General features: G+C 44.9%; 1 protein-coding gene across 1 annotated transcript in view; it reads left to right on the top strand.

Annotated features, from left to right (window-relative positions):
* Positions 1-11,726, top strand: part of SEMA4D (semaphorin 4D) — a 143,823-nt gene extending 132,097 nt beyond the window's left edge. The window contains exons 17-19 of the mRNA XM_073575333.1: positions 3,787-3,990; positions 10,405-10,499; positions 11,261-11,726. Of these exons, the coding sequence (XP_073431434.1) occupies positions 3,787-3,990; positions 10,405-10,499; positions 11,261-11,290 (329 nt within the window). The 3' untranslated portion in view covers positions 11,291-11,726. The remainder of the gene's footprint in view (positions 1-3,786; positions 3,991-10,404; positions 10,500-11,260) is intronic.
* The last annotated feature ends 338 nt before the right edge of the window (positions 11,727-12,064 follow it).

Raw genomic sequence — 12,064 nt, 5'->3', positions numbered from 1 at the left:
TTCTTGGAAGGTGGCCTTTCTGGTGGCCATCACCTCCGTCCGGCGCGTGTCGGAATTGGCAGCTTTTTCTTGCCGCTCTCCCTTTCTGGTGCTTCACCAGGATAAGGTAGTTCTGCGGCCTCCACCCTCCTTCCTTCCGAAGGTGGTGTCCTCGTTTCACCTCAATGAGGATATCGTGCTACCGTCCTTCTGTCCGAGTCCAACTCATCCCCGAGAGCGGTCTTTGAACAAGCTGGACCTAGTTAGGACAATAAGAGTCTGTCTAGGACCGGCTTCCTTGCGAAAGACAGAGTCTCTTTTCATTATTCCAGATGGGGAGCGGAAAGGTCTCCCGGCGTCAAAGGCCACTATTGCTCGCTGGATCAGATCGGCAATTTTGGAAGCCTACCGAGTTAAGCGTCGCGGAGCCCCTCCGGGGATCAGGGCCCACTCTACTCGGGCGGTGGGTGCCTCCTGGGCGGTACGCCACAGAGCTTCCGCGCTGCAGCTTTGCAAAGCTGCAACATGGTCATCGGTTCACACGTTTGTGAAATTCTACAGAGTCCACACCTACGCTTCGGCGGACGCCAGCCTAGGTAGAAGGATTCTGCAGGCCGCGGTGGTGAGTCCGCTGGCCTGATGGAAGTTTGTTTCCCACCCCAGGGACTGCTTTTGGACGTCCCATGGTCTCTGTGTCCCCCAATAAGGCGAACGAGAAAACAGGATTTTTGGGTTGCTTACCGTAAAATCTGTTTCTCGGAGCCTTCATTGGGGGACACAGCACCCTCCCATGTTCTACAGCTCCTGTTCTTACTTTGGTTGAATGGTTACAGTTGAGTTGTTTGTTCTGTTTTCAATCTATTCTGTTACTTCTCCTACTGCTTTCTCACTAACTGAGGAAATCCCTGCCGGTCGGTGGGGTGTACACTGCGGAGGAGGAGCTAACCTTTTTTTGCATAGTGTCAGCCTCCTAGTGGCAGCAGCATACACCCATGGTCTCTGTGTTCCCCAATGAAGGCTCCGAGAAACAGATTTTACGGTAAGCAACCCAAAAATCCATATATACAGTGTGTGTGTGTGTATGTGTGTGTGTATATATATATATATATATATATACACACACACACACACTATATGTTAGGGTATGTGCACACGTTGCGGATTCTGCTGCAGATTTTTCTGCATGGATTTGGCTGAATCCGCAGTCAAAATGACCTACGGGTTTTCTGCAGATTTTGTGTGGATTTCCCCTGCGTTTTTACATCTGCGGATGAGTATAATGGAAGAGGTGTAAAAGCGCTGCGGATTCCGCACAAAGAATTGACATGCTGCAGATTCAAAACTGCAGCAAATCTGTGCAGAAAAATCAGCAGCATGTGCACAGCGGATTTGGTTTTATAGGTTTACATGGTACTGTACCACCGCATGGAAAACTGCTGCGGATCCACAGCCAAATCTGCTGTGGATCCACAGCCAAATCTGCAACGTGTGCACGTACTCTTAGGGTACGTGCACACGTTGCAGATTCTGCTGCGTTGTACAGTACTATTAAAGTCTGTCTAAAACCAAAAACGCTGTGCACATGCTGCAGATTTTTCCGCACGGATTTTCTGCAAATTTAAATCTGCAGCATGTCAATTCTTTGTGCGGATCCGCAGCGTTTTTACACCTCTTCCATTATAGGAATCCCAGATGTAAAAACGCAAGGAAAATCCGCACAAAATCTGCAGAAAATTCACAGGTCATTTTATCTGCGGATTCAGCCAAATCCGTGCAGAAAAATCCACAGCAGAATCCGCAACGTGTGCACATACCCTAAAAGTATGCAAAAATTCCACCGTACTGTATTACAGAAAAGTAACTGACGCCAGACTCCAGCATGAGAGGCTAATGAGAGAAGATCTGCAAGGGGAATGAAGGCTCTTGGTCCTCGCTCACACGAGTGTATAACACGGCAGAGTGCTATGTGATGTTTTACTGCATAACACTCGGCACAGTGTCATACTATGGGGCATAGCAGATCTGTGATTTTTTTTCCTTCAGACCGAATTTGTCTGTGGAAAAATAATCTGCAGCATGCCGTGAGTGGCTCTGGAATTCGGATCACACGGATCCATTGAAATCTATGGATGCGTGTGAAACATCTGGCTGCACTCAGCTGTTAGCTGAGTGCAGTCCGAATCCTCGACCTCAGACAATGGAGAAATTAAGTTCCCTGTCTTCTCAATGTGCTCCGATTTATCTCATTCAAGAGAATCAGATGACACTTGGATGAGAGTTTGAGCCGAGTGTCAGTAGCATAATTGAGCCAATTCTCTCACATGAGAGAATCATCACTCGTGTGACCCCGGCCATACACTTTTTTTTTCAGCTGGACAATTCTTTTATATACCTTAATTATTCCTAATATTCCCGAAGACTTTATAATATAAGTATCCTTCTTCCCAAACCCACTGACCTAATCAGGGCATTACTGCCCTTACTGGATGGGGCCCGATGAACAGAGGGGGCCCGCAAGTGGGGCCCCGGTCACAATGTGGTGGTAACATGTGATTCGGTCATGGCGTGATGGTATTTGTTCCTTGTATGTGGGATTTTAGTTCACCATGTGGTGGTAATATGGTGTCTGGTCATGAAGATCTCCTCGGTCCTCATGGTGTTCTTTAATTTGTTTTGCCCCTTGCTTAATGGTATTGTAGCCTCTGTGGCCTTTCAAAAAAGGTGTGTATATACTGACAGACCATGTGACACTCATATTGCACACAGGTGGATATACTTTTACTAACCATGAAGGTAATTGCATCAGAAAATTTTAGGGGCTTCATCGCAAAAAGGGTGAATACATATGCACAGACCATTTTTAGTTCTTTCACAAGCCACTGTACATGTGAAACAGTGACTTACCAGTGACGTCTCGTTATGAAGTCCTTCATCTTCGCTTTTCTTTTTCATCTAGCACAGACCGCCATGACTTCTTTCAGCCAGGAGTCAACTTTGCAGAAAATGTCATTTATAGCTGATTGCTTCTAGAGCACATTCACCACTTCAACACTGTGCCAGATGAAGGAAAAAAGTGACAGTGCCGCCATGTACAGTAACAGGACCCCTCGTTTTCCATGGGGAAAACAAAATTTCTTAAAGTAAAATCTATATTACAGCAGTAATTCTGTCTCCCTCTTGACACTATTAACTAATATTCTATGTTTTCCCAAGCAAGTCCCTCACCCTGGGCCCCCGTCTTGCCCCATCTTGGCCACCATGTTTCGTGTCCTGGCCCACCATGCCCCTTCTCCGAGGGCCCGCATCCACAAAAGAAAAAAAAAAAAGCATTCCTCTTACCTGCCTGTGCTCCCGCCCACATCTTTTTGAAGATCAGATGTACTCTAAAAAGACATTAACTTGTTACGTGACGTCTGTACGCCTGTTGAAGGAAGCACATGAGTGATTTCTTACCCCAGTGACAATACTGTCTTTTTTGCCGCCTGCGACCTTGCGCTCTGAAGTTAGCCGCTGGTCTCTGGTATGACGACGGCCTCATTAACTTTTGCGGCCGCGTTGCAATACATCAATTGAATCCAGCGAGCCCCCTCTGCGTCCTGCTCGGGGGCCCGCCAAGAGCCCAGGGCCTTCTAGAGAATGCTTAGGTGTCCTGGTGGGCCAGTCCAACCCTGCTTGTAAGAGCATCATGAAGAACCAGACAGTAATTTGTTAGTGTAGGATAAATATGTTGTCGTCATAGCATCTAAAAGATTGTGAGCGGTTCTATAACCTCAATCTGAGCTTTGTTTATAAGACTTTGTTCTTCAGGTCCAAAAGATGTACATTTTGTATGGGAAAAAGATGGAGTAAAAATGGAGAGTTGTGCGATGGAAGCTATACTCCCACTTGCTGAAGGAAATGTGCACATTCTTACTTGGGTGAGAGATATTGCCTCTAAGGATGCAGAGTATCATTGTACAATTGAATCAGAAGTTGGACGGAAATCCTCTAAAGTGTTCATCAGAGCTACAGGTAAAAATATTATGGCAGGTTCTTTATTGTCTTCATTTAAAAACGTAGAGTAAAGGGGAAAATGAACTTGCTAAAAATAGGCAACTCAGTGCTGAGTAGAGAAGTGAATCGATTCGCAAGACCCTGGTCCAGTGGCCACATCTGTAGTTTGTGTCTGCCAGATTGGAGCCCTGCCTATTCTGATTAGTAAGCCCAGCACAAAGTCATGTGTTTGTGATGTCTACAAATCAGAAGATTGCAACAGCTAGAAGGCAGTTGGTGGCCACTAAACTAGGTTCCTGCAAATCAATTAAATTATCTGTATGTGCCAATTTTAAGCGGTTACCATACCTAGGCTCGGGTACTGAGGAAGATGTATGGTAAACCACTCGCCTTTTCAATAAATGATGGAGCAGTGTCGGATACAAATTGCAACTTCTTTTCAAGTAATACCAGTAATTGATGACCGATTTGAGCTGTTTTTTCTCTAATCCCCTCCACAACAGCACACAGGAGGTTGCCTCCCCATCCTAATTAGGGACAGGAAACAAGAAGTTTAAATAGCCCTCCCCTTCCATCAATCCTCAGTGTTTTCCTGTCCCTAAGGGTACCGTTACACTTAGCGATGCACCAGCGATCCCGACCACGATATGACCCGGTCAGGATCGCTGGTGCATCGCTAAGTTGTCGCTAGTGAGCTGCCAAACAGGCAGATCTCACCAGCAACATGGCAGCGGTCGGGGGGTCGCTACTTACCTGTCAGACGAGGCGATCCTGACGTCCTCCCACACGCGTCTCTCGTCGGCGCCACAGGAAGCGCCCGAAATGGTCCAGGATGATCTCGCACGATCAATGATAATCAGCGGGGAAGCCGGTCGGAGGTAAGTATCACATGTAGCCATATCGCTAGCAATATCGCTGATACGTCACAAAACCAGTGACGTTACAGCGATATTGCTAGCGATATCGCTATGTATAACGGGCCCTTTAGGGATGAAGAGGTTTTCGTGTGTGCTTGAGGGTGGGCCGGCGACAATCTCGGGATCGTATCTTTTAGCCGGGTAGCCTGGGTCAATCGTCCCCGACCTTCCGGGACTGCACCATCCTCCAGTGCTGCTGGCAATGCTGGATGGTGGGAATGTGGCTGGGGACCTCTCCTAGCCCCCCAGCCTTGTAACTCTCCCCCTCATGCCGGCGGTGGCTTCCGCATTCTCCGACCATCATAGGCATACTCAGGAAGTGACGTACACCGCCAGGAGAGAAGGCGCAACGTCACTTCCGCCCTGCGTTCCATTTTGACGGCAAATTTGAAAATTTTCAATCCGGAAAGATGCCAGAAGATGGGGCCTATCACGGATGGGGAGAGATCTCATCCTATTGGATGAGAAAAAGTGCTGGATCTCAGTTTCTGTATAAAAGGACCCTGATGGAAGACTCCATAAGGTAGGACTGAGGTTCTGAATGATGGATGTGTCTTCCCTTAGAGCTACATCTGCAGAGCCCAGCACAAACCCTGGCTCAGTGAGTATACCTGGTAAGGGGTAACCCCCTTTGGTACAGGATCCATCCTTACGGGAAATTCCCTTCTCTTTTTCAGGGAGACATGGATCCTGCACCAAAACCAAGGGATAAACCTGCAAATCGCAAATGCAGTAGAAAACTCGCCTCAAGCCATAAAAAGGCTTTATGCCAACTGTGCACAGAGAGAATTGTCCGGGAAGAACAACCATCCCTGATGGATGAAGTAAGAGGGTGGGTGTGACAGGAGATAGTCATCCCTGGCTACCTTCTCCCGGTCCTTTACGAGAGGCCCTGCGGTTTCCAAAAAGGGGAAATATGCCCCCGAGGATGACTCTGACTCAGAAGCTGAATCGTCAGGCCCGGAAGAATGGAGGAAGGTGAACTTAATTCGAGTCAGACGGAGGATAGTAAAAATTGTTTTTCCTCAGAAGATATGGAGGAGCTTCTACTAACAGTCAGGAATACGATGGGAGTTGAAGAGGAGAAACCATCCCGCTCAATCCAAGATGAATTGTTCAGTGGTCTAAAGTCAAGAAGGAAGATGGTCTTTCCTATTCATGACAACGTCCAAAATTTTATCCTGGATGAATGGGAATTCCCAGAAAGGAAATTGAATATTCCAGGTGAGATAAAGGATCGCTTTCCCCTAGACGAGGACATCTTGAATTGCTGGACTGAAATCCCTAAAGTGGATATCCAGGTGGCTAGGGTAGCCAAGAAAACTATGCTACGCTTCGAAGACTCCTCTCATATTAAAGAGCGACTTGACCGCAAGATGGACAGCTTATTGAGGAAGTCCTGGGAAGCATCTGCCTGCATCACGAGAACCCTGTTTCTCTGGTTACAACAACTAGAAGACCATATTAGGAGTGGTAAACCGAGAAAAGACCTTCTGGCCTCTTTACCTCTCTTACAGAAAGCGGCTGGGTTTCTTGCAGACGCCTCTGCTGAGTTGGTTCGCATTGCGGCAAGGACGTCGGTACTCTCAAGCACTACCCGAAGGGCACTGTGGTTAAAGGTGTGGAGCGGTGACATCCTAGCCAAATCTAAACTATGTTCTATTCCCTTCAAAGGCGAATACATGTTTGGTCCTACACTGCACGAATTACTGGAGAAAGTAACTGACAAAAAGAAGTCTTCCTGAGCCAAAACTACCCAAGAAGAAGCCATTTCGTCCACCTCAAACTCGTACCCCTCAATACAGAGGGAAAGGTAAAAACGGACCCCCCATAAAGGGGTAAAGGAAGAAATATCTTTCAGAACCCCCGTTCAGATAGGAAATGACGCCAAACAAGTAGGGGGTAGGATTTCGAGCTACTTCTCAAACTGGCAAGAGATAGCATTGGACCAAAAATTCCTGGAGTCAGTCAGAAGGGGAGTAAAAATAGCATTTTCCTCCTTTCCCCCCACAAAAACTAGAGGTGACACATCTTTTATCTTCAAGGCTTCAGAAAATCCTGCATACAGAACTACAACAGATACTGTCCTCTGCGGTAATATCACCAGTTCCGGAAGCAGAGCAAGGCCAAGGCCATTACTCCCGGGTATTTCTTATATATATAAAAAAAAAAAAAAGCCAAGTGGAAATTACCGGGTCATCACCCTGAAGCGGCTAAACCAGCACATTGTGTATCGACGATTCAAAATGGAATCTGTAAAAACTACAATACCATTGATCGGGAAGAACTTTGACATGGCCACCATAGACCTCCAGGAGGCATACTACCATGTACCCATCCATCCGGCCTACCATTGGTATCTGAGATTCACAGTCACTCTAGGCCGAGAAGTACTTCACTTCCAGTTCAGGGTACTTCCCTTCAGCATATCAGCACCCCGAACATTCACAAAGGTTATGGCGGAAGTAGTAGCCTTCTTCAGGAAGCGAGACATCTGCATCGTTCCCTACCTGGAGGACCTTTTCGTTATGGCTCCTTCCAGTACCACTCTAAAAGAGCATCTCTGGTTAGTCCTTCATACCCTAACATCTTTAGGCTGGATTGTAAATCAAGGGAAATCAGATCTGAACCCATCAACCAAGAAAGTCTTTTTAGGAGTCCTCCTAGATTCCCAAAACCAGAAGTCATATCTCCCGGTCACCAAGCAATTATGCGTAAGGCTTCGGACCCTAAAAACCCAGAAGAAGGTGACCCTAAGATTCGCCATGTCAGTATTGGGATCAATGACATCATGTATTCAGGCAATTCCCTGGGCCCAAGCTCACTCAAGAATACACCAAAAGTTTATCCTCTCCCGCTAGAACAAAACCCCAGAGACACTCGGTACAAGAATCGATTTTCCTCAACATGTAAAATTATCCCTTAACTGGTGGCTCAGCAGAGAAAATCTGGCAAAGGGAATACCTTGGATCCAATATCCAATGTCGTCAATTACAACAGATGCCAGCAAAAGCAGTTGGGGAGCAGTGACGTCTCAGGGAGTCTTTCAGTGAATCTGGCCCAAAAAGATGAATGACCAGCACTTCAATTTCAGAGAATTGAGAGCGGTAGAGGAGGCTCTGAGGGCAGCAAAACCTATAATCCAGGGAACGCTTGTCCGAGTTTACTCCGACAACATGACCACCATAGCCCATCTACATCATCAGGGCAGCACAAAGTTTGAGTCTGCAGCAGGTCTCGGCAAGAATTTTTTGTTGGGCAGAATATCACCTCCTGTCTTTATCGGCCCTCCACCTAAAGGGTTCTGACAACATCAACACAGACTTTTTGGGCAGGACAGATATAGACCCAAGGGAAATGGAGCCTCAATGTGAGGATATAACCAAAAAATGTGGTCTCCCGGAGGAGGATCTATTCTCAAACCAAAGAAATGCCAAAACAGAACATTATTTCTCCATAGGTCCAAACGAAACCCAGTCAAGGGTGGATGCATTCGCTCACCCATGGAGCTTCAAACTGGCCTATGCATTTCCCCCAATTCCATTGTTACCAAAGACTGCAAAAGGTCAGAACAGACAGGGTCAAAACCATCCTGATCGCCCCTCTCTGGCCAAAGAGGAGCTGGTTTGGAGCCCTGAAACTGATGAGCTCAGAAGGACGTCTGATCGTGCCACTGGACCACGACCTTCTACATCAGGGTCACATTTTTCACCCGGCTCCCCACAGCCTACGCTTGGCAGCCTGGCTTCTGAAACTACAATCCTGAGAGCCAGAGGCCTCTCAGATGCTGTCATATCCACTTTACAAAAAAGTAGGAAACGGGTCACAAATGTTATCTATTCCAAAGTATGGAAAACCTTGGTGTGGTATGGATCCACTCCCATCGATCCTTTTTCACCCTGACATAGCAAAAATCCTAGACTTTTTACAAGACTGCTTACCTAAAGGACTATCTGAACTTCTACTTCGATCAGAACCTGGCAGACCATCGATGGATAAGGAGGTTCATGTCAGCTGCCTCCAGAATCCGTCCAAGGAAATCCAATTTAGTTCCATCTTGGGATTTAAATTTAGTACTGAAAGTTTTGACTAATCCACCATTTGAACGTATAGACCAGATCCAGATAGACAAACTATCCTGAAAAGCGGCACTACTTGTAGCCATTACAACGGCGAGAAGGATGGGCGAGATTCAAGCCCTATCCATCCGGGAGCCTTATGTAAAAATTCTGGACGACAGAATAATCCGCCTAGACCCATCTTTTTTTTGCCAAAAGTGTCATCTGACTTCCACAGGTCCCAAGAAAAAATTATACCTTCCCGATTTTGTGACGTTGCAGCGATATTGCTAGCGATATCGCTGCATGTGATACTTACCTCCGACCGGCTCCCCCGCTGCTCATCGTTGGTCGCACAAGAAGGTCCTGGACCATTTCTCGTCGGCCACTTCCTGCTGCGCTTCCTGTGGCGCCGACTAGTGATGCATGGACGTGGGCGGGAGGACGTCAGGATCGCCGCGTCTGACAGGTAAGTAGCGACCCCCGACCCCAGCGATGTCGCTGGTGAGATCTGCCTGTGTGGCAGCTCACTAGCGACCACTTAGCGATGCACCAGCGATCCATATCGTTGTCGGGATCGCTGGTGCATCGCTCTGTGTAACGGTACCCTTAGATTGTTGTCTCTCCCTGACCATTATTCTTTGGTATTTGTCTTGTGTGCTGTCGTGGAGGGGATTAGAGAAAATAGAATTACATTTACCAGTAATTGGGTTTCTAAGACCCTCCACGACAGCACGGGTAATTTCCCCCCTATTAAGTTATGTTTGATTCCTTAGTGTAAATAAAAAACTCAAGCATTCATTGTGTGGTACATGGAAAACACTGAGGATTGAGGGAAGGGGAGGGCTATTTAAACATCTTGTTTCCTTTCCCTAATTAGGATGGGGAGGCAACCTCCTGTGTGCTGTTGTGGAGGGTCTTAGAAAACTCAATAACCGGTAAGTGTAGTTCTATTTTTTTACATTGCTACATGATTTAAAAATGCCATTAGGCATTGAGGTGGCTCTGTCGTATTGGACCTCTAATAACCAAGACTGTTTTACATGCGCTTTGCTGCTAACATATGAGAAGTTTAAAGGGGTTGTGCCAAACTCCGAGAACGGTGCTTTAAAGAGTCCCCTGTGAATGGAACAGAGCTCTAGAATGCGCACCTCTGCTCTTTTTCATTCTTAATGGGAGGGCCAGTGATATTCATTCCTATTAAGAATGAATGGTGTGGAGATTTGCAAGCTTGACCTCTACTCCAATCACCCTGTGCTCCTCAAAGCCCCGTTCTCAAGCTCCGTGGGTAGCCGAGCGGACGTTTTTCTAGTGATCTGGAAGTTAGTGGATAGGGTTTACCTTCCAAACTTGGATCAACCTCTTTTATAGGTTCATGTCCGAAACGACAAATGCCTAATATTCAATCTGCCATACTGATGCATTAGATTTACTAACCTATTTTCCAATTTCTTTAGGTTCACTAAACCATGGGTGGTCAAATGAACTAGCAAGATGGAAGACTGCTGTTAATGAGCACAGCAACATAATGGATGGTTGGAAAAAATCCTGGGTATAGTTAATTGCATGATTCTATTTGTGTAGCAACTATGACTGCTTGGGTCTTCGATATATCTATATATAAACACACACACTATATATATATATATATATATATATATATATATATATATATATATATATATATATATATATATATATATATATATATATATATAATAAAAAATGTGTGTGTAGCTATATATTTACCCATCATTGTATCAGTATAAGGAAGGGCTAGCTACTCTGCTGGGGACTTGTATTTATCAGTGGCTTTATATCCGGGTACATGTAATTTACTGATTTGCTTTTTTTTGTCCCTCATAGTGTCTAGGGGATGTGACGCTTCAATCCTTTGCCTTGTATAAGCCTTTTGGAATACATTAAAGCACACTTTTCAATACTGTAACTTTTGTACACTGCAAATTTAGACTTGACAGTTTTAAAAATGCCAATCCTTATGGTGCCTTATATATTTGTCTCACTTTGAGTCATGCCCGATTTCACCAAGGCTAAGCCCTCTTATAGGAAAACATTTCTTAATGATTATCTTTTTTTTTAATTCGGTTATTTTTCGTGACAACACTTTGGGAGCTGTACTTCAGTTCTCCAGTTTTATTTCAAAAGTATAGAGAACAATTCCAGCAACATTCATGAACATGTCCAGCTCTGCAGAATGTGCTGTGCTTAAGCTTCATGTGACTGGTGACATAACACTTGACCTGAATAAAGCTGAACCCAGGAATGTGCTGAAACTGTATTCCATTATTTTAGGAGAGCTGCAATAAGAAAGAAGTCAATTAAACAGAATGGCAAAAATGCAACAAGACAAATTCCTGGAATAAGCAGCCAAGTCTTCATGAACAGAGTTGTAGTATGGATACACGAAGAAGACTATACACTGTCAATGTATTTTAGAAAGCCGTTTTCTGTTTTATGCAATTTTACTATAGTCGTGAGTATAGTTTGGATGTTTTGATGATACTGCCATTGTTTAAAACAATAAAGACAAAAAATTCCATCCTACATTCTTAGGGGTAAGTGGTTGTATTTTGTTTAGCATTGTGAGAATATGCAACATGCAGGTGTGTTATTAACATTCAGACTTTGCAAATTAAGTCAGTAACTAGCACTGAATTACCTATACAGGTTTATGTTAGTTACACAACAATAAAATGAAGTGCAAAGTGGTAAATATATTTTGACCATTCCCATGGAATTAAAGTGATTTTGTACCTGACTGATTCCTGTATTTTTTTTTGCACATTTTTCTATTAAGTTTTTCTCTGCCAAGGATATATCTTGTTTGTCCTTGCAGGGTGGCAATGATACAGTCAAGTATATACAGTGGGTGAAATAAGTATTGAATACGTCACCAATTTTCTAAGTAAATATATTTCTAAAGATTCTATTGATGTGAAATTCTCTCCAGATGTTGGTATCAACCCAATCTACACAGGCAAATAAATCAAACTATAGATGTAGATCGCAGATACAGCAGCAATTAAGGGCTCATTTTAAAGCTTGAGATTTTCAGTTTTAGGTAAGAGCCATACAGTGGTACAACTCGCACAAGGA

The sequence above is a fragment of the Dendrobates tinctorius genome, unplaced genomic scaffold, assembly GCF_039654945.1.
Source record: "Dendrobates tinctorius isolate UK_male_01 unplaced genomic scaffold, ASM3965494v1 ptg000044l, whole genome shotgun sequence".
NCBI lineage: Eukaryota > Metazoa > Chordata > Amphibia > Anura > Dendrobatidae > Dendrobates > Dendrobates tinctorius.
This window is presented reverse-complemented; position numbering and strand designations above follow the sequence as displayed.